Source organism: Rattus norvegicus, chromosome 11 (genome assembly GCF_036323735.1).
Source record: "Rattus norvegicus strain BN/NHsdMcwi chromosome 11, GRCr8, whole genome shotgun sequence".
NCBI classification, from domain to species: Eukaryota; Metazoa; Chordata; class Mammalia; order Rodentia; family Muridae; genus Rattus; species Rattus norvegicus.
Window position 1 is genome coordinate 94,760,175 of NC_086029.1, and position 23,948 is coordinate 94,784,122.

At 39.8% G+C, this 23,948-nt stretch overlaps 1 protein-coding gene and 1 pseudogene across 1 annotated transcript; one reads left to right on the top strand and one right to left on the bottom strand.

Annotated features, from left to right (window-relative positions):
- Positions 1-509: 509 nt before the first annotated feature.
- Hspa8-ps7 (heat shock protein family A (Hsp70) member 8, pseudogene 7) lies at positions 510-2,438 on the bottom strand (annotated as a pseudogene).
- A 20,361-nt stretch (positions 2,439-22,799) lies between these two features.
- Positions 22,800-23,741, top strand: Or2aj4 (olfactory receptor family 1 subfamily O member 4). The gene has a single exon (NM_001000044.1). The coding sequence runs from the start codon at positions 22,800-22,802 to the stop codon at positions 23,739-23,741; it is 942 nt and encodes a 313-aa protein (NP_001000044.1).
- The last annotated feature ends 207 nt before the right edge of the window (positions 23,742-23,948 follow it).

Here is a 23,948-nt window from a genome sequence, read left to right on the forward strand (position 1 = left end):
TGGGCCTGTCCCCACTTCCTCACAGCCTGCCTGTATTCCAGGAGGTTTGCCATAACCAGGGACACATGAGGCTTTCTCTAACCAGGGACACAGGAGACCTTCCCTAACCAGAGATAGCAATGCCTGCCTCTCAGGAGGCCTTGTCACATAGTTCTACCTGCCTCTGAGAGGCCCACTCCAATCCAAGACACCCAGAACACTTAATGCCGGAGATATTCTAATGGTGAAAGGCAAGTGCAAGAACATAAGCAACAAAATCCAACGTAATTTGGAAACATCAAAACCCCATTTCTTATCATAAGAAGTCCTGGCTATACTAACACATTTGAAGAGCAAGATTCTGACTTAAAATCCCATTTCATGAAAATAATAGAAGCCTTTAAGGAGGATATAAATAACTCCTTTATTTATTTATTTATTTATTGGTGCCAATTTGAATAGTTTTATTACTCTATGTTACTTGTTTTGGGTCTTTGTGGAACAATGCTATACCCTCTACTTGGACTGATTTAATCCACCTCTTCAATTGTGGGGCCTGAAGAAACACCACCAGATGGAGGAGTCCATCCAGGAAGTCACCAGGCATTTCTCCAGGCATGCCACCAGCACTCTGGTACAGCTTGGCAATGCTAGGGTTGCAGACTTTATCTAGTTCTTTCTGCTGATGCTCAAATTCATCCTTCTCTGAAGTCTGGTTCTTATCAAGTCAGCTGATGATGTTAGCACTTGTCAAGACTCTCCATTTGTCATCGTTGATCTTGCCTTGAGGTTTCTCATTTTCAAAAGTTGCTTTCATGTTGAATGCATAAGACTCCAGTGAAACCTTGAAGGAAACTTTATCTCTCTGCTTCTATCCTCAGCTTTGTACTTCTCAGCTTTTTGGACCATGTGCTCAATGTCCTCCTTACTCAAGTGGCCATTGTCATTAGTGATGGTGATCTTGTTCTCCTTCTTGTGCTCATATCTACAGCAGAAACATTGAGGATGCCATTGGCACCATTGTCAAAAGTAACCTCAATGTGAGGAACCCTACAGGGTGCTGGAGGTATGCTTGTGAGCTCAAATTTCCAAGTAGGTTGTACGTCTTTGGGTCATGGTCCTTTCACCTTCATATACCTGGATCAGTACACCTGACTTTTGTCAGGGTAGGTGGTGAAAGTCTGTGTCTACTTGATGGGAATGGTGGTATTGTACTTGATGAGGACAGTCATGACTCCACCAGCAGTTTCAATCCCAAAGGAAGGAGGGATGACATCCAAAAGCAGCAAATTCGGAACATTCTCAGACTTGTCTCCAGATAGAATGGCTGCCAGGACAGCTGCACCATAGGCAATAGCTTCATGGGGGTTAATGTTCTTATTCAGTTCTTTTCCATTGAAAATGTCTTGCAGAAGTTTCTGAATCTTGGGGATCCTGGTAGAACAACCTACCAAGACAATATCATGGATCTGTGACTTGTCTAGTTTGGCATTTTGAAGGGCCTTCTCTACAGGGTCCAGTGTGCCATGGAACAGATCAGCATTCAATTCCTCAAATCAAGCATGGGTACTGAAGTTTTAGAAGTCAATTTCCTCATAGAGAGAATCAATTTTAATATTGGCCTGGGTGGTGGAGGAGAGGGTGCACTTGGTCCACTCAAGGAAGTCTGGAGATGCCAGACAGCTCTCTTGTTCTCACTGATGTCCTTCTTGTGCTTTCACTTAAACTCAACAATGAAATTGATGATCATTCATTTATCAAAGTCTTTCCCACCCAAGTGGGTATTTCCAGCTGTTGATTTGACTTCAAAAATTCCATCCTCAATAGTGAGGATTGACACATCAAAAGTGCCACCTCCCAAGTAAAAAAATCAGCACATTCCTTTCAGTTCTGACCTTCTTATCTAAGCCATAGGCAACAGCAGCAGCAGTTGGTTCATTGGTAATTTGAAGCACATTGAGGCCAGCAATAATTCCAGCATCTTTTGTTGCCTGCCACCCAAGAGTTACTGAAGTAAGGTGACACTGTGACCACAGCATTGGTAACAGTCTTTCCAAATTATGCTTCTGTAATTTCCTTCATCTTTGTCAGAACCACCTAGGATACTTCCTCTGTATAGAAGCTTTGTGTCTCCCCTTTTGTATTCAACTTGGACCTTGGGCCAGCCTGCATCATTCACCACCATGAAGGGCCAATCCTTCATGTCAGACTGAACAAGAGCATCATCAAACCTATGTCCAATCATCTGTTTGGATAAAAAATGTGTTGGTGGAGTTCATTGCAACCTGATTCTTGGTTGCATCCCCAATTAATCATTCTGAGTTGGTGGAAGCAACATAGCTTGGCTTGGTGCAGTTACCCTGGTTATTGGCAATTATTTCCACCTTTTCATGCTGGAAGACACCCACACAGGAGTAGGTGGTGCAAAGATCAATGCCAACTGCTGGTCCCTTAGACATGGCTGCTTGCATGTAGGCCTGGCTGCGCTGACTATGAGACCACACAAATGCCCAAGAGCTGGCTGCACATTCAGTGAGGAAATAATAAAGGAAAGCACAGGTAAACAGGATAAACTCCTGAAAAATGAAACAAATCTCCTAAAGAAATATAAGAAAATACAATCAAAAAGGTGAAGGAATTGAACAAAATGGACCAAGACCTAAAAAGAGAAAATAAAAATAATAAAGAAACCACAAATGGATGCAACCCTGGAGATGGAAAACATAGGAAACAGAACAGGAACTACAGATGCAGGTATTACCAACAAAATACAAGAGATGGAAAAGAAAATCTCAGGTGTAAAAGGTACTGTACAAGATGTTGATGCATCCATCAAAGAAAATTTAAAGAGTAAATGTTTCTAACACAAAACATCCAGGAAGATTGGACAAAAAGAAAACACCAACCTTAAGAATAATAGCAGTAGAAGGGAGTGATGATTCTCAGTACAAAGAGCAAGAAACTATCTTCTACAAAATCATACAATAAATCTTCCCTAACCTAAAGGAAGAGATGGCCATAAATGTAGAAGCCTACACCAAAGAACACCAAATAGATTGGACCAGAAAAGAAAATCCACTCACCATATAATAATCAAAACACTAAATTTACAGAACAAAGAAAGAATATTAAAAGGGGTAAGTACACCAGACTTCTTAGTAGAGATACTAAAAGCCAGAAGATCCTGAACAGGTGGTACACAGACCCTGTGAGACCACAGACTGTTATACCCAGGAGAACTCTCTATCATCATAGGTGGAGAAACCAAGATATTCCATGACAATACCAAATTTAAACAATATGTTTCTATTAATCCAGCCCTATAGCAGATACTAGAAGGACAACTCCAACACAAGGAATATAACTACACAAAGAAAACACAAGAAATTAATCATATCACAACAAACCCAAAATAAAAGAATCATACACACATAATTCCTCCAACAACAAAAGTAAGAGACACTAACAATGATTGATCATTATATTTCTCAACAACAATGGACTCAATTCACCAATAAAAAGACACAAGGAACCGCGAACAGGATCCATCATTTTGGTGCATACAAGAGACACACTTCAGAAGCAAAGAAAGCCATTACCACATAGGGTAAAGGGATGGAAACAAGTTTTCCAAGCAGATGGTCCCATGAAACAAATGGAGTAGCCAATCTAATACCCAATAACATAGACTTTTAACCAGAAGAAATAAAAAAGGATGGTGAAGAACACTTCATTTTCATCAAAGGAACAATTCACCAAGATAAAGTCCCAATTCTGAAGATCTATACACCAAATGCAAGGGCACCCACATTGGTAATATAAATTTCACTAAATCTCAAAATAAACATTGAATTTCACACAATAGTAGTGGTTGATTTCAACTACTCACTCTCACCAAATGGATGGGTCATTGAAAAAGAAACTAAACGAGACATCGTGAAACTAGCATGTTATCAACCAAACACAGTTAACAGATATCTATAGAATATTTCATGCTGAAACAAGAGAATATCTTCTTCTCATCATGTCATGGGATCTTCTCCAAAACTGACCATGTAACTGGTCACAAAACAAACCTCAATAGATTTAAGAAGATTGACATAATCCCATGCATTGTATCAGATAACCACAGACTAAGGTTGGATTTCAACAACAACAACAACAACAACAACAACAACAACAACAACATCAACAACATCAAAACAACAATAGAAAGCTCACATATTAATGAAAACTGAACAACTCTCTACTCAATGGTAAGATTGTCAGGAAAGAAATAGAGAAAGAATTAAAGACCTTCTAGAATTCATTGTAGCTGAAGGGACAACATACCCAAACTTATGGCACAGAGTGAAAAAAGTGTTAATTGGAAAAATCATATCATTAAGTGACTTCATAAAAAAAAACTGGAGAAATTCTATACTAGTAACTTAACAGCACATCATAAAGCTCTAGAAAAAAAGGAAGCAAACACACAGAAGGAGTAGACTTCGGGAAATAATCAAACTCAGAGCTGAAACCAAATAATTAGAAACAAAAAACAATTGAAGAGTCAGAAAAACCAAGAAATGGTTCTTTGAGAAAATCAACAATGTAGATAAACAAAACTAACTGAAAGACTTAGAGACAGTATCCAGTTAACAAAATCAGAAAAAGAAGACATAAAAACAGAAACTGAGGAAATTAAAAAACCATGAGATCTTACTTCTAAAAGCTTCACAGAACTGGAAAATCTAGATCAAATGGATGATTTTCTAGACAGTTACTACCACATACCAAAGTTAAATCAGGATCTATCAAATAAGCTATCTAAACAGTGCAATAAAAACCTAAGCAAATAGAAATAGTCAACCAAACCCTCCCAACCAAAAAAGCCCAGGGCCAGAGGGTTTTAGTGGAGAATTCTAACAGACCTTCAAAGAAGAGTTAATACCAATACTCTTCAAACTACTCCACAAAATAGAAACAGGATCTCTACCTAATCCATTCTATGTAGTCACAGTTACTCTGATACCTCAGTCACAGAAAGACCCAACAAATAATTTCAGACTGAGTTTGATTATGAATATCAATGCAAAAAATATTCAATAAATTTCTCACAAACTGAATCCAAGAACACATAAAAAAAATTCATCATGATCAAGTAGGCTTCATTCCAGGGATGCAGAGATGTTTCAATATTCAAAAAAAATCTGTCAACATAATTCTCTATATAGGCAAAAAGTCATGACCATTTCATTAGATGCTGAAATATCTTGTGACAAAATGCACCACCCCTCATTTTAAAAGTCTTGGAGACGTCGTGAATGCATGGCACATGCCTAAACATAATATAAGTAAACCAACATCAAATTAAATGGAGAGGAACTTGAAACAGTCCCACTAAAATCAAGAAGACACAAGTCTTCCTACTCTCTTGCTATCTATTCAATATAGTACTCAAAGTTCTAGGTAGAGCAATAAGAGAACAAAAGGGGACACGAATTAGAAAGGAAGAATTTATAGTATTACTATTTGTAGATAGTATGACAGTGTACATAAGCAATCCCCAAAATTCTATCACAGACTCCTCCAGATGATAAACAACTTCAGCTAAGTGACTGGATATACAATTAACTTAAACCAATCAATAGCCTTCCTTTATACAAATGATGAATGTGCTGAGAAAGAAAACAGGCAAACAATATCCTTTAGAATACCTATAAATAATACAAAATATCTTGGTGTAACTTTAACCAAGCAAGTAAAAGATCTATCTGTATGACAAGAACTTTAGTTCCCTGAAGAATGAAGTTGTAAAATGTGTCAGAAGATGGAAAGATATTCCATGCTCATGGATCCATAGAATTAATATAGTGAAAATAGCCATCTTAGCAAATGCAATCTACAGATTCAGTACAACACCCATTAAAATCCCAACACAATTCTTCACAGACATGGAAAGAGCAATTCTCAACTTCATAAGGGAAACAAAACAATCCATGCGAGCCAAAACAAATCTAAAATATAAAAGATCTTCTGAGGGAATCATCATCCCTGACCTCAAGATGTACTACAGAGCAACTGTGTTAAAAACCACATAGTCTTGGTACAAAGACAGACAGATAGAGTTCGTAATAATTATTTAATACTGGCCTGAAATTTTTACCTTCCCTTGGCTATTATAGTTCCCAGATGAAAGACACAAAACCTTCATATTTGCAGTAAGTTTTAAGCAGCACAAGAGCTGGATGAATAGTACTTTCTGTGTCATTAGAATCTAGTTTCCTATCAACAACCCTGAGTAATTACTTACTATTTACTATGTTTCATCTGGGCTGCTCTGAACTCTAATTCACCAGCTATCAGAGCCATGTTTTTATGGCTCACCTAACCCAGAGTGTCTTCTTCCTTCTCCCAAACCATGGTGGTTTCTCTCTCCTCCATTCACCTTCTTCCTCCTTGTGGTCTCCACTGACCCCAAGCTCACAAAACCTAAACCTTGCCTATGTCTTTTCTGCTCAGCTATTGGCTGCTGCCATTTTTATTTACCAATCAGAAATAACTTGGAGGCAGGGTTACTCAGCATCTTACATGAGGACTCTCTCCTCTCTGAGCCAATGAGAGTTGGGGCCCAATATTAACATTAAAATACAAGTAGCATTAGGCCAACCCAGTACAGGTAGATCATTGGAATAGAGTTGGAATAGGAAGACTCAAAAATAAATGCACACACATATGGACACTTGGTTTTCAACAAAGAAGACAAAGCCATATACTAGATAAAAGAAAGCATCTTCAACAAATGGTGTTGGTCTAACTGGGATTGGAATGTAGTAGAATGCAAATTTATCCACATTCATCATCTTGCACAAAGCTCAAGTACAAGTGCATCAAGGGCCTCCACATAAAACCAGATGCATTGAATCTAATGGAAGAGAAAATGTGAAATGAGAAATGTGAAAGAGCCTCAAACACATTGGTACAGGAGAGAATTTCCTGAACAGAACACCAACGGCTCAGGCTCTAATCTAAGATCAACAATTGATAAATGTGATATCTTGATACTGAAAAGCTTCTGCAAGGCGAAGGTCACTGTCAATAAGACAAAACAGCAATGTACAGATTGGGATAAGAGCTTGACTAACTCTACATCTGATAGAGGGCTAATCACCAACCAAAAGAAAAAACCAAAGAAGTTAGACTGCATAAAACCAAATAACACAATCAAAAGATGGGGTATAGAACTAAGCAGAATTCACAACAGAGGAATCTCTAAGGGCTGAGAGGCATTTAAAGAAATGTTCAATATCCTTAGTCATTGGGGAAATGCAAATCAAACGACCTGGAGATGTTATACCAGTCCGAATGGCTAAGATCAAAAACTCAAGCGACAGCATATCCTGGGAGGGATGTGGAGAAAGGGTAAGAGTCCTCCATCGCTGGTGTGATTGCAACTTTTGCAACTACTCTTGAAATCAATTTGGTAGTTCCTCAAAACATTGAAAATTTCTATCTAAAGACCCAGCTATACTGCTCCTGGCCATATACTCAAAAAATTCTTTACTATACCAGAAGGACAGCTACTCCACTATGTTCAGGTCAACCTTACTCATAATAGCCAGAAACTGGAAGCAACCCAGATGTCCCTCATTTGAAGAATTGATATAAAAATGTAGTTCATTTACATAATAGAATACTATTAAGCTATTAAAAACAAGGACATCATGATTTTTGCCGGTGAATGGATGGAATTAGAAAATATCATCCTGAGTGATATTACCTAGACCCAAAAGGTATATGCATAGCATATACTCACTGATGAGTGGATATTAGCCAAAAAGTACAGAATATCCACTATATAGCTCACAGACACTAAGAAATTAAGCAAGAAGGAAGGCCCAAGTGAGGATCCTTAAATCTCACTTAGAAGGGGGAACAAATTATCATGGGAGACAGAGGGAGGGAGGTACAGGGAGGGGGGAGAAGAGAGGGAGGTAAAAAGGGGGCAGGATCAGGTATTGGGGCTCACAAGAAAGAAGCCCAGAGGGCTAGAATTATGAATGCAAATATGCAGCAGCCATGGGTGGGGTAAACCTGTAGAAAGTCCCAGAGACCTGGGATGTGAGAGGCTCCCTAGACTCAATGGGTGTGATCTTAGCCAAAATGCTCAACAATAAAGAGATGGAATGTGAAGAAACTACCTCCACTAGTTAAACAGGTCCCCCAGTGGAGTGATGGCAACTATTGTGGATTGGTTCTACTACTATTTGTCGTAGTTTGGCTCCCCAAATTACATGGGAACCCAGACATTTACCTGTAAGATGCTGAGGGTCCCTGTCCTCAGTTGTCTTTGATTGGTGAATGAAAGTTGTTGGCAGCCAGAGGTTATTCAGGGAGATAGAGGCAGGACTTTAGATTTCCCAGGCAATGGAACTATAGGAGGAAGGTTTTAGAATTGCATGTCAGGGAAGCAGAAAGATTAGGCCTGAGATCTGGAGAAGTGAGAGTGTACAGCCATGTAAGAACCTGGGAAGAGCAAACTCAGGGGTATATAGATTTTAGTAAGTAATACTTCAGGAGTATTGGAGGAGAGGCATTAGCAATGTGGAAGCTTGGGAGTGTCCCCGCTGTTGATAGTCTTAGGGCATATTTTTTTTAAATTTATTTAATACTTAATAATAATTCTTTGGTTTCCGGGCAAACGTCCCCCTCCCCCCTCCCCTTCCTTATGGGTGTTCCCCTCCCAACCCTCCCCCCATTGCCGCCCTCCCCCCAACAGTCTAGTTCACTGCGGGTTCAGTCTTAGCAGGACCAAGGGCTTCCCCTTCCACTGGTGCTCTTACTAGGACATTCATTGCTACCTATGAGGTCAGAGTCCAGGGTCAGTCCATGTATAGTCTTTAGGTAGTGGCTTAGTCCCTGGAAGCTCTGGTTGCTTGGCATTGTTGTACATATGGGGTCTCAAGCCCCTTCAAGCTCTTCCAGTTCTTTCTCTGATTCCTTCAATAGGGGACCTATTCTCAGTTCAGTGGTTTGCTGCTGGCATTCGCCTCTGTATTTGCTGTATTCTGGCTGTGTCTCTCAGGAGCAATCTACATCCGGCTCCTGTCGGTCTGCACTTCTTTGCTTCATCCATCTTGTCTAATTGGGTGGCTGTATATGTATGGGCCACATGTGGGGCAGGCTCTGAATGGGTGTTCCTTCAGTCTCTGTATTAATCTTTGCCTCTCCCTTCCCTGCCAAGGGTATTCTTTTTCCTCATTTAAAGAAGGAGTGAAGCATTCACATTTTGATCATCCGTCTTGAGTTTCATTTGTTCTAGGCATCTAGGGTAATTCAAGCATTTGGGCTAATAGCCACTTATCAGTGAGTGCATACCATGTATGTCTTTCTGTGATTGGGTTAGCTCACTCAGGATGATATTTTCCAGTTCCAACCATTTGCCTACGAATTTCATAAACTCGTTGTTTTTGATAGCTGAGTAATATTCCATTGTGTAGATGTACCACATTTTCTGTATCCATTCCTCTGTTGAAGGGCATCTGGGTTCTTTCCATTTTCTGGCTATTATAAATAAGGCTGCGATGAACATAGTGGAGCACGTGTCTCTTTTATATGTTGAGGCATCTTTTGGGTATATGCCCAAGAGAGGTATAGCTGGATCCTCAGGCAGTTCAATGTCCAATTTTCTGAGGAACCTCCAGACTGATTTCCAGAATGGTTGTACCAGTCTGCAATCCCACCAACAATGGAGGAGTGTTCCTCTTTCTCCGCATCCTCGCCAGCATCTGCTGTCACCTGAGTTTTTGATCTTAGCCATTCTCACTGGTGTGAGGTGAAATCTCAGGGTTGTTTTGATTTGCATTTCCCTTATGACTAAAGATGTTGAACATTTCTTTAGGTGTTTCTCAGCCATTCGGCATTCCTCAGCTGTGAATTCTTTGTTTAGCTCTGAACCCCATTTTTTAATAGGGTTATTTGTCTCCCTGCGGTCTAACTTCTTGAGTTCTTTGTATATTTTGGATATAAGGCCTCTATCTGTTGTAGGATTGGTAAAGATCTTTTCCCAATCTGTTGGTTGCCGATTTGTCCTAACCACAGTGTCCTTTGCCTTACAGAAGCTTTGCAGTTTTATGAGATCCCATTTGTCGATTCTTGATCTTAGAGCATAAGCCATTGGTGTTTTGTTCAGGAAATTTTTTCCAGTGCCCATGTGTTCCAGATGCTTCCCTAGTTTTTCTTCTATTAGTTTGAGTGTGTCTGGTTTGATGTGGAGGTCCTTGATCCACTTGGACTTAAGCTTTGTACAGGGTGATAAGGATGGATCGATCTGCATTCTTCTACATGTTGACCTCCAGTTGAACCAGCGCCATTTGCTGAAAATACTATCTTTTTTCCATTGGATGGTTTTGGCTCCTTTGTCAAAAATCAAGTGACCATAGGTGTGTGGGTTCATTTCTGGGTCTTTAATTCTATTCCATTGGTCTATCTGTCTGTCTCTGTACCAATACCATGCAGTTTTTATCACTATTGCTCTGTAATACTGCTTGAGTTCAGGGATAGTGATTCCCCCTGAAGTCCTTTTATTGTTGAGGATAGTTTTAGCTATCCTGGGTTTTTTGTTATTCCAGATGAATTTGCAAATTGTTCTGTCTAACTCTTTGAAGAATTGGATTGGTATTTTGATGGGGATTGCATTAAATCTGTAGATCGCTTTTGGTAGAATGGCCATTTTTACTATATTAATCCTGCCAATCCATGAGCATGGGAGATCTTTCCATCTTCTGAGGTCTTCTTCAATTTCTTTCTTCAGAGTCTTGAAGTTCTTATGGTACAGATCTTTTACTTGCTTGGTTAAAGTCACACCGAGGTACATTATATTATTTGGGTCTATTATGAAGGGTGTCGTTTCCCTAATTTCTTTCTCGGCTTGTTTCTCTTTTGTATAGAGGAAGGCAACTGATTTATTTGAGTTAATTTTATACCCAGCCACTTTGCTGAAGTTGTTTATCAGCTTTAGTAGTTCTCTGGTGGAACTTTTGGGATCACTTAAATAAACTATCATATCATCTGCAAATAGTGATATTTTGACTTCTTCTTTTCCGATCTGTATCCCCTTGACATCCTTTTGTTGTCTGATTGCTCTGGCTAGAACTTCAAGAACTATATTGAATAAGTAGGGAGAGATTGGGCAGCCTTGTCTAGTCCCTGATTTTAGTGGGATTGCTTCAAGTTTCTCTCCATTTAGTTTAATGTTAGCAACTGGTTTGCTGTATATGGCTTATAGTATGTTTAGGTACGGGCCTTGAATTCCTATTCTTTCCAAGACTTTTATCATGAAGGGGTGTTGAATTTTGTCAAATGCTTTTTCAGCATCTAATGAAATGATCATGTGGTTTTATTCTTTCAGTTTGTTTATATAATGGATCACGTTGATGGTTTTCCATATATTAAACCATCCCTGCATGCCTGGGATGAAGCCTACTTGATCATGGTGGATGATTGTTTTGATGTGCTCTTGGATTCGGTTTGCCAGAATTTTATTGAGTATTTTTGCATCGATATTCATAGGGGAAATTGGTCTGAAGTTCTCTTTCTTTGTTGGGTCTTTGTGTGGTATAGGTATAAGAGTAATTGTGGCTTCATAGAAGGAATTCGGGAGTGATCCATCTGTTTCAATTTTGTGGAATAGTTTGGATAATATTGGTATGAGGTCTTCTATGAAGGTTTGATAGAATTCTGCACTAAACCCGTCTGGACCTGGGCTCTTTTTGGTTGGGAGACTTTAATGACTGCTTCTATTTCCTTAGGAGTTATGGGGTTGTTTAACTGGTTTATCTGTTCCTGATTTAACTTCGGTACCTGGTATCTGTCTAGGAAATTGTCCATTTCCTGCAGATTTTCAAGTTTTGTTGAATATAGGTTTTTATAGTAAGATCTGATGATCTTTTGAATTGCCTCTGAATCTGTAGTTATGTCTCCCTTTTCATTTTTGATTTTGTTAATTTGGACACACTCTCTGTGTCCTGTCGTTAGTCTGGCTAAGGGTTTATCTATCTTGTTGATTTTCTCAAAGAACCAACTTTTGGTTCTGTTGATTCTTTCTATGGTCCTTTTTGTTTCTACTTGGTTGATTTCAGCTCTGAGTTTGATTATTTCCTGCCTTCTACTCCTCCTGGGTGTATTTGCTTCTTTTTGCTCTAGAGCTTTTAGGGGTGCTGTCAAGCTGCTGACATATGCTCTTTCCTGTTTCTTTCTGCAGGCACTCAGCGCTATGAGTTTTCCTCTTAGCACAGCTTTCATTGTGTCCCATAAGTTTGGGTATGTTGTACCTTCATTTTCATTAAATTCCAAAAAGTTTTTATTTTCTTTCTTTATTTCTTCCTTGACTAGGTTATCATTGAGTAGAGCATTGTTCAATTTCCACGTATATGTGGGCATTCTTCCCTTATTGTTATTGAAGACCAGTTTTAGGCCGTGGTGGTCTGATAGCATGCATGGGATTATTTCTATCTTTCTGTACCTGTTGAGGCCCGTTTTTTGACCAATTATATGGTCAATTTTGGAGAAAGTACCATGAGGAGCTGAGAAGAAGGTATATCCTTTTGCTTTAGGATAGAATGTTCTATAAATATCCGTTAAGTCCATTTGGCTCATGACTTCTCTTAGTCTGTCTACGTCTCTGTTTAATGTCTGTTTCCATGATCTGTCCATTGATGAGAGTGGGGTGTTGAAATCTCCCACTATTATTGTGTGAGGTGCAATGTGTGTTTTGAGCTTTAGTAAGGTTTCTTTTACGTATGTAGTTGCCCTTGTATTTGGGGCATAGATAATTAGGAGTTGATAGTTCATCTTGGTGGATTTTTCCTTTGATGAATATGAAGTGTCCTTCCTTATCTTTTTTGATGACTTTTACTTGGAAATTGATTTTATTTGATATTAGAATGGCTACTCCAGCTTGCTTCTTAAGACCATTTGCTTGGAAAGTTGTTTTCCAGCCTTTCACTCTGAGGTAGTGTCTGTCTTTGTCTCTGAGGTGTGTTTCCTGTAGGCAGCAGAATGCAGGGTCCTCGTTGCGTATTCAGTTTGTTAATCTATGTCTTTTTATTGGGGAGTTGAGGCCATTGATATTGAGAGATATTAAGGAATAGTGATTATTGCTTCCCGTTATATTCATATTTGGATGTGAGGTTATGTTTGTGTGCTTTCATTCTTTTTGTTTTGTTGCCAAGACGATTAGTTTCTTGCTTCTTCTAGGGTATAGCTTGCCTCCTTATGTTGGGCTTTACCATTTATTATCCTTTGTAGTGCTGGATTTATAGAAAGATATTGTGTAAATTTGGTTTTGTCATGGAATATCTTGGTTTCTCCATCAATGTTAATTGAGAGTTTTGCTGGATACAGTAACCTGGGCTGGCATTTGTGTTCTCTTAGGGTCTGTATGACATCAGTCCAGGATCTTCTGGCCTTCATAGTTTCTGGCGAGAAGTCTGGTGTGATTCTGATAGGTCTGCCTTTATATGTTACTTGACCTTTTTCCCTTACTGCTTTTAATATTCTTTCTTTATTTTGTGCGTTTGGTGTGTTGACTATTATGTGACGGGAGGTGTTTCTTTTCTGGTCCAATCTATTTGGAGTTCTGTAGGCTTCTTGTATGCCTATGGGTATCTCTTTTTTTAGGTTAGGGAAGTTTTCTTCTATGATTTTGTTGAAGATATTTACTGGTCCTTTGAGCTGGGAGTCTTCACTCTCTTCTATACCTATTATCCTTAGGTTTGATCTTCTCATTGAGTCCTGGATTTCCTGTATGTTTTGGACCAGTAGCTTTTTCCGCTTCACATTATCTTTGACAGTTGAGTCAATGATTTCTATGGAATCTTCTGCTCCTGAGATTCTCTCTTCCATCTCTTGTATTCTGTTGGTGAAGCTTGTATCTACAGCTCCTTGTCTCTTCTTTTGGTTTTCTATATCCAGGGTTGTTTCCATGTGTTCTTTCTTGATTGCTTCTATTTCCATTTTTAATTCCTTCAACTGTTTGATTGTGTTTTTCTGGAATTCTTTCAGGGATTTTTGTGTCTCCTCTCTATGGGCTTCTACTTGTTTATTTATGTTTTCCTGGAATTCTTTCAGGGATTTTTGTGTCTCCTCTCTATGGGCTTCTACTTGTTTATTTATGTTTTCCTGGAATTCTTTCAGGGATTTTTGTGTCTCCTCTCTATGGGCTTCTACTTGTTTATTTATGTTTTCCTGGAATTCTTTCAGGCATTTTTGCGATTCCTCTCTGTAGGCTTCTACTTGTTCTCTAAGGGAGTTCTTCACGTCTTTCTTGAAGTCCTCCAGCATCATGATCAAAAATGATTTTGAAACTAGATCTTGCTTTTCTGGTGTGTTTGGATATTCCATGTTTGTTTTGATGGGAGAATTGGGCTCCGATGGTCCCATGTAGTCTTGGTTTCTGTTGCTTGGGTCCCTGCGCTTGCCTCTTGCCATCAGATTATCTCTAGTGTTACTTTGTTCTGCTATTTCTGACAGTGGCTAGACTGTCCTATAAGCCTGTGTGTCAGGAGTGCTGTAGACCTGTTTTCCTTTCTTTCAGTCAGTTATGGGGTCAGAGTGTTCTGCTTTCGGGCGTGTAGTTTTTCCTCTCTACAGGTCTTCAGCTGTTCCTGTGGGCCTGTGTCTTGAGTTCACCAGGCAGCTTTCTTGCAGCAGAAAAGTTGGTCTTACCTGTGGTCCCGAGGCTCAAGTTCGCTAGTGGGGTGCTGCCCAGGGGCTCTCTGCAGCGGCAGCAACCAGGAAGACCTGTGCCGCCGTTTCCGGGAGCTTCAGTGCACCAGGGTTCCAGATGGTCTTTGGCTTTTTCCTCTGGCGTCCGAGATGTGTGTGCAGAGAGCAGTCTCTTCTGGTTTCCCAGGCTTGTCTGCCTCTCTGAAGGTTTAGCTCTCCCTCCCATGGGATTTGGGTGCAGAGAACTGTTTATCCGGTCTGTTTCCTTCAGGTTCCGGCGGTGTCTCAGGCAGGGGTCCTGCCGCTCCTGGGCCCTCCCCCACGGGAGCCCAGAGGCCCTATACAGTTTCCTCTTGGGCCAGGGATGTGGGCAGGGGTGAGCAGTGTTGGTGGTCTCTTCCGCTCTGCAGCCTCAGGAGTGCCCACCTGACCTGGCGGTGAGGTCTCTCTCTCTCATGGGGTCTGGGAGCAGAGAGCTGCTGCGGGCCGGATGATCTAGGTCATCTTAAGTTATCTCTCTCAAACTTAGAACAAATCGTGTAAGGTTTTATTAAACAAGAGATGTTTGATATCTTGCTTGAAGTCTGAAATGCATGGAAAAGTTTAGTCATAAGTATTATGACCAGATCAATAAAATTAGTTCTCAGAATGTAACACTTATTTATATATTTTGATTGTTATTTTTTGATTATATGATGCCAAAATCCTTTTGTTTCAACGCAAAGAATGTCACAGTGTACTGATTTTTCCCACACAGGTCACTTCTGTATGCCAGCTGACTCTCAGGGGATCCAATTCTCAATGCTTTCCTTTCAAAAGATGGCTGCTTTCTCTCTCAGATACCACACACCAAGAATTTCAAGGGGACTAGATGTCTTCCACGTTTATCCATGTTGCACCTTAATGATCCAGGCCCACTTTGAGTTAATCTGAAGTGGATTCTGGATGTGAGGTACCTTCCATCGCGTCTATAGAGGCATTTATCAAGAGAACAGCATCCTGAAGATGCCCCTTATGTTGCTGAACCTAGAGGATAAAGTGTGTTACCTGGTAAATCAGGTATGTGGTGAGCAAGAGGACAAGGAGGGAAGACTGTGTCCTGCTGGGATGCATGCTTTGCCTCACCATGTGCCTGGTTACGCTGTGGTAATCCCCAGTCCTGAACTGGTGCAGTTACTGAACTCATGTAAACCCTTCGCTTACTGAGTGTGATGCCTTGATGCAGTTGGCTGGTTCTGAACAGCACAGACTAATCTTCTCTGCAGAAAGCATGAGGCTCTACGCTAAGAGCATTTCAAATGTATATTTGGAGAATGGAAAGCCTTGAGACCTTTGGAATTATTAGGGCAGAAGGTCTCTGTAGAAGAAACCAAAGTATGGGAAAGATAGGACATTGGCTAAATTTTGTAAACACAAAACATTCACTGGAAATGCTAAATACAGATAGACAATTTCATGAATTTTTAAAGAAATTATGGAAATGTGACAAAATATTTACGTATTCAAAGCTGTATTACAGAAAGAAATGTTGATTTTTTAAAACTAAAAATTTGAGAATCTAGGGCAGAGAATTCATCGATATAATATGATACTTTTAACTTCTATGTTATGCAAAATGAGAATTACTTGGTTTGAATACGATAGTCTAAACTTATATTAAATTGGAGGTCACACAAGTTTACACACTAATGGGAGTGTTTACGGGAGTAAGTTGTGAATGGGTGCTGATAGCTATTGTTTTATTATTAGATATTTGAACCCAATTTAATGAACTTTTTCTTATTAATACTTTATTACATTACATTAATTCTGTTCACAAAGACATATATCATTGTATAATAATTATATAAGTAGCATACTATCATCTAATTTAAAATTAGACATTCTAAAATTGATTAAATGAAATTGTCGTTTAGATAAACACCCAATAAAATTATTTGAAATAACTTAGAAGAAATATGAACATGTGAAGTTTAAAATTTTTGCTTTGTTTTAGCTGTAGGAAGGTGAGAGACAGTGTTACTCACTACGTTAATTTACTAACAAGAAGTGAGAATTAAACTAAACAGAACTAGAAAGGTCATGGCTATTGCCACTATTCTTTCTCCAATCAAAACTGCTAAACTTCAAAGAAGTAATTTAAACACTCTTGATAGGCAGCCACCCCCCTGAAGAGCTTGGTTGCCATGATGAAGCTGTGTGGCTCATCTGGTCCTTTGAAGATACTTTGGTGCCCATATGGTAATGATGCATCATTGGTGTGGCCCTTACTTTGAGTTCTTTTCTTTGTCCATACTCACTTCCTATGTGACATGTAGGAGATATGAGGATGATCACAAACTGGGTGGCCACATTTGCCAACGTTACTTTAGGAGGTTTTTATCATTTAGAGTTTAAAGTGGTAACAGCCAGACCTATATCTTGAGAGTCCTTGTGATTCAAAACTAGTGGACATTTCACTTCTGTTTTAAAGCAATATCATTCTGATGTGCTGTCAAGAAAGAGAATTTAGTCTTTTGATTGCTCAGAAATTAGTCAAATATGGGTTGCATTGGAGGTATATTACAATAATAAATTTGAGGAGTAAGAAACTTGGCTTAAACATTTCAGAGTTTTCTCTTCAAGAGAGTGCTCGGGGCACAGTGCTTGAAAGGTATGACCTGGGACTCTCCTAGTAATGCAGGTATGTGCATTTAATACTGACATGCTCTATTATTTAAGCGTAGATTGCTTAAAGATTTTTATTCTTACCAGGCTCTTAGTCACATGAGTTACGTAATATACTTCCATATGTGAGACATGTCAATGTTTATCAGCAAAACCTATTTTTCATCTTTGCTAACTCAAACCTGACTTTATATTACCATTGTTGTAATTTACCAAACACATGCTCAATATTTTGTACTTTTCTTGAAATTAGCAACAAAGCCTTACTCGCTGCAATGTGTGTGTGTGTGTGTGTGTGTGTGTGAGTGTGTGTATGTGTGTGCTAGAATAGATAAGTGGGACTAGACAAAGGACAAAGTCATTTTCTAGATTCACTGATCACTTTCTTTTTTTCTTTCAGCCACTTTTACTATACTGGAAATACCTTATAGATACTGTAATTCCGTCTTATCAGGTATATAATACAACAGAAATTGGTTTTGTCTTCAGCGAAACAGACAGGTAATGAATATAAAACAAGGCTTTAATAATTTTTTAAAAAGGAAATAGGTGCTGCTGTTGGCAACCTGCAGCAGGTCTTGTGATTGAGAATATACTCATTTGACAGGGAAGTGGAGCCACAGCTTCCTGCTCTTGTAATCCTTCCATTTGAATTGCTCATAATCATATGCTGAAACCTATGTAATGGAAGTGATAAAGGTATGTGTCTTAGTTCTCATCCACATGGACTATAACTGGAGAACAACATCAGTTAGTCACCTTCTATAGGTGTTCAGGAAAATAAATGGCAGAGGATTATGCACTCGATGCTGAATCAGTGGAAATGTTCAGTTCAAAGTTGGGGGTGAGTAATGGGCATGTGGAACTACCATGTGTACACATGTTTCATAGAATTTGAGAGGACACATTACATGGACGCTGTTTACAGAGGCAGAGCTTGAAGAAGTATGATTTGTGTGAAGGTGTGGTTTGTATACAGGAGAGAAGGAAGGAGATGTGAGCTTTTTCCATGATGCAAAAGGACGCCATTCGGAATCTGTGAGCTCCAGAATCACGGATGCCCGTTCACGGCTTTGCTGGATGAAGGCTGTTAGAGGGGACTTATTGTAATAGCTCAGCACCTGGCGTTATGAATTTGATGACATTGTGATATATATGATTTTACTAAAAATCGCTATCAGTAAAAAGTCTAGATACGTATCAACTCTGCAGGGATTGCGTGTAGCCAGAGTGTTGAACACACAGACACACACACACAGACACACACACACACAGACGCACATACACAGACACACACACACAGAGACACACACACAGACACACACACAGACACACACACACAGACACACACACAGACACACACACAGACACACACACACAGACACACACACACAGACACACACACAGACACACACACAGACACACACAGACACACACACAGACACACACACAGACACACACACACAGGCACATACACACAGACACACACACAGACACACGCACACACACAGACACACACACAGATACACACACAGACACACACACACAGACACACACACACAGACACATACACACAGGCACATACACACAGACACACACACAGACACACACACACAGACACACACATAGACACACACACACACACACAGACACAAGCAAGCAAACAAACAACAGTTGGTGGGAAATGAATTTGTGATCAGCTTGATGGCTCAGCAGTGTCATTTTATTTTCCAAGCATATGTTCAAGTGTATTTCTTACTGAGACATTCATACCCAGTATGTTAATTATTTCTCTTCTAGGAAGCCCACAAACCCACTTAAGTATACAGGGAGTCATAATGTAACATAATTTCTCCTGGCTGGGTTTCATCTTGGGATCTTCATCTGTAGTCTCCAAGACTTTCCCATTCTCTTTATCTGTCTGTCTATCTATCTATCTATCTATCTATCTATCTATCTATCTATCTATCTATCTATCTATCATCTATCTATCTATGCATGCATACATACATACATACATACATACATACATACATACACACACACACACTCACTCCAGATTTTATTACCCTCCTGGTACACTCACTCACGGGTCCACATCTCATACCTCCTCCCCATCAGACCTCTCAACTCCCTGGGGCCTCTGGTCTCTTGAGGGTTGGGTGCAATTTGTCTGACTGAATGCAGACCAGGTAGTTCTCTCCTGTATGTGTGTTGGGGACCTTAAATCAGCTGATGTATTCTGTCTGGTTGGTGATCCAGTGTCTGAGAGATCTCGGGGGTTCAGGTTAATTGAGACTGCTGGTCCTCTTAAAGGGTTGCCCTCCTCAGCTTCTTCCCCTAATTCAATCACAGGGGTCAGCAGCTTCTGTTCATAGGTTGGGTGCAAATATCTGCATCTGACACTTTCAGCTGCTTGTCCCATTCTCTATCCTTTCCTCTTCCTTATATCCCCCTCCTATCTAAACTACCCTAGAATATTAACAAGTGAGAACATAGCAACTATAGGAGACTATTAACAAAACAATTCTAGTAACAGTCTTAGTTATTGTTTCTTGCTATTCTAGAATATGTTTTCCCCCCTCTAGCATGTATTTAATCTGTTTCATTTCATCTTAAAAACAACCCTAGCAAATACTGATATCATCTTGATTGAATTTCAAAGAAGCTTTAAAACAAATTCTCATAGTTTTGTCTGGTCTGTGTTTTGTTTAATGAGACAGAAACTATATTTTAGGATATCTATCTATCTATCTATCTATCTATCTATCTATCTATCTATCTATCTATCTATCTATCTATCATCTATCTACCTATCTATCTTGCCTTAAACTTTCTTAACTTGTTTTAAGACAGTGACATACAGTTTATTTTTCATTTTTATTTTGGATTTTAAATTTACATTTCAAATGTTATTTTTCTTTCCTGGTTTCCCATCCATAAATGCCCTCTCCCATCCCCCACCCCATTATTCTATGAGGTGTTCCCCCTCCCCAACCAACCACCCCTTCCTGCCTCCCTGTCCTGGCATTCCTCTACAATGGGGGGTTCAGCCATAAGCAGGACCAAGGGCTTCCCCTTCCCCTGGTGCCCCAACAAGGCTATTCTCTGCTACATATGCAGCTGTAGTCCAGTGTCTGTCCATGTATAGTCTTTGGGTAGTGGTTTAGTCCCTGGGAGCTCTGGTTGGTTGGTATTGTTGTTCTTATAGGGTTGAAAGCCCCTTCAGTTCCTTTAATTAGTTATTTTATTTATTTACATTTCAAATGTCATTCCCCTTCCCAGTTTCCCCTCCACAGACCTCCTATTTCCTCCTTCTGCCTCTATGAGGGTGCTCCCCAACTGGTCCAACCACTCCTGCCTCAGTACTCTAGCATTCCCCTACCCTGGACCATCAAGCCTCCAGAGGACCAAGGGGCTTCCCTCCCAGTGATTTTCAATAAGGCAACATATCCAGCTGGAGCAGTGGGTCCCCCTGCCCCCAACGTGTACTTTTTAGTTGGTACTTTAGTCCCTGGGAACTTTGGGGGGTCTGGTTGGTTGATATTGCTGTTCTTCCTATGCGATTGCAAACCCCTTCAGCAGCTTTAGTCCTTGCCCTAACTTCTCCATTGGGGTCCGCACACTCAGTCTGATGGTTGGCTGCAAGCAGCTGCATCTGTATTGGTCAGGTTCTGGCAGAGCCTCTTAGGCTCCCTGTCAGGAAGCACTTCTTGGCATCGGCAATAGTGTTTGGGTTTGGTGTCTGCAGATAATATATAGTTTGTATTGCCATCTTAAAACATATTTTTGACCTAACAGAACTTCAATTTGTAGCCAAGAAATTATTGCATTTCTTTTACTCACGCACCTGATATGTTATTTACTAAAAATGAACATACTTCAGTGTTTACTGGATGTTTAAATGCTAGTGTGTAAATTTGTAGGAACCAACAGTATTTGGAGTTAAACCCATGTTCATGTGCTTGATCAGTAAGCATTAACACTAGACTATGCTGTTGTTCACATGCAGATTCTTACCAACCAAGTGAAATTAGAGGCTTGAAGATTTTATGATAGGATTTACTAGTGGGTCATTTATAGGTGCAGACAATAAAATCAGTGCTTTCATGTAAGTATGCAGTTAAATGTAATACTCTTCACTATTTCCGTAGCACACATTTTGTCAATAAGTATTCTCAGAATTGAATGTATAGCTTTATCTTAATTATTGAGCAATGACTACCAGCTAAAATTAAAAGTTTGCATACTTTTTCTGGAGAATAAAGACGAGGTAGTAAAATGAAAATGTAATCTAAGCACTAACTGTCTCTAAAGAACTGATCTGCTGACCCCTCCATGTGTGTACATATACATGCACACATATACACATGAGTGAATAAATAAAATGAAGGAAATTGATAAAGCTTATGCAGTTCATACGAAGTTAATCTATAGCTGTGCCTAAAGCTAGAAGGAAACTTCAAAGAGAATTTAGCGGAACATTGCTCAGTGATGAGACATGCACAGCCTGACTCATGAAGTGGATAAGAACAATGAGCTTTTATGTGGTTTCTTAGGTAGGTATCAGCTAAGCCACTTGTGCAGGCTAGTTGGGTTAATAATGAACTATATAAGTTAAGGATTGTAAATAACTTTTCAGGAAATAAAGAAATATTTTAGATACATGTAGAATCTCTGTCTCCATCACTGTTTTTGTCTCTCTGTCTCTGTCTCTCTGTCTGTCTCTATCTCCCTCTCTCTCTCTCTCTCTCTCTCTCTCTCATACACACACAAACATGCATGCACAGACACAGACACACACACAGACACACACACACACACACACAGATGTTCAATCACATAGTCATTTGAAAGAAGTGTTGAATGTTTCTAAAACTAATCTAGGGCAGCTCCCTTCATTGCATTGAACTCAGCACAGAACGACCCAGACAGTCCATGCTGTTGTGATTCTTTCCTACTTTTCATAAGTGGAGCCCGTTTGTTTTATCCAAGATTTCAAAATGGAGCAGATTGCAAAACAGCAGGGAAGTCTGAGTTTCAATTGGAAAATGCAGTTAATCAATGAAAGAATTTACAATGCCTAGGGTCTAGGGAGAGTCCAGGACTCCCTAGTGGAGCTTACACAGGGGGAACAATTGTGAAAAGCTTTACTCAAGAAATGGCTGGACAGAAGTAAAGCATACGCAAGTAAGTGAAGTTTCACATCTAAAATATAAAAAGGTACATTCTGCACTAGATACTAAAATTTGTTAGAAACACCACAACAAAAAATGTACTTGTATAACACATCCACTCTGAAGCCCTCTGTAAGGTACTTGATGGTGAATAGAAATTGCATATCAACTCATTTCATTGTGTGAACTTGTAAGTGCCTCCAAGATTTAGCAACTTTCTCATAGTTAAATAATCATCTCTTTGTAGGTAACATAGGAGGAGATATGATGGGACCTGGGAACTACACTTTCAGCAGCGACTTTATCCTCTTGGGACTGTTCTCTTCTTCCAAGACAAGCTTAGTTTTTTTCTCATTTATATTTTTCATTTTTATTATGACAATAACAGAAAACACCCTCATGATCCTCCTAATCCACAGGGATTCTCGACTCCATACCCCAATGTATTTCCTGCTCAGTCACCTCTCTTTCATGGACATCTTGCACATTTCCAACATTGTTCCTAAAATGATTGCCGACTTTCTCTCAGGCAGCAGAACCATTTCCTTTGCAGGCTGTGGCTTCCAGATATTCCTGTCCCTCACCTTGCTAGGTGGTGAGTGCCTTCTCCTGGCAGCCATGTCCTATGATCGATATGTGGCTATCTGCCACCCACTTCGCTATCCTGTGCTGATGAGAGATAACTCCAGTGGGCTCCTGGCTGCAGGCTCCTGGCTAGTGGGGATCCTCAACTCCATAGTGCACACAGCTTTTGCACTCCATTTTCCCTTCTGCCGCTCCCGGGCTATTGATCACTTTTTCTGCGAAGTCCCTGCCATGTTGAAGTTGTCATGTATAGACACAACACACTATGAGAGAGGAGTTTATGTGAGTGGCATTATTTTTCTGCTAATCCCATTTTCCATGATCTCTATATCGTATGTGCAAATTCTCCTCACTGTCTTCCAAATGCAGTCATCGGGGGCTCGGCAAAAGTCCTTTTCTACCTGTTCCTTTCACATGGTTGTTGTCATAATGTACTATGGGCCATTCATCTTCACATATATGAGACCTCGCTCATACCACACTCCAGGGCAGGATAAGTTTCTGGCGATATTCTATACCATCCTGACACCTACACTCAACCCCATAATCTACAGCTTTCGGAATAAAGATGTCCTCATGGCTGTGAAAAACATAGTCCAAAGCAATTTCCTGAATAAAAATTGACTTGAAAGTGCCTCATTTTTTGGTGTTTTGTAAACTCACCTTCTCTGTTTATTTCACACATTTACTTCACAGTAATGTTAGTTATACCCAGGCATACTTGTTAGGCTTGCATACCTGTCCTGTTTCACCAAATAAAGACACAGTGTAATTATGAGGGGCAGAATGAATATTTCATAGTATGACTACACTCAGTAAAAGAATGCAAGA

Excerpts from the sequence above, each read along its gene's own strand:
- Or2aj4 (NM_001000044.1), top strand. The coding sequence starts at position 22,800 with ATGGGACCTGGGAACTACACTTTCAGCAGCGACTTTATCCTCTTGGGA.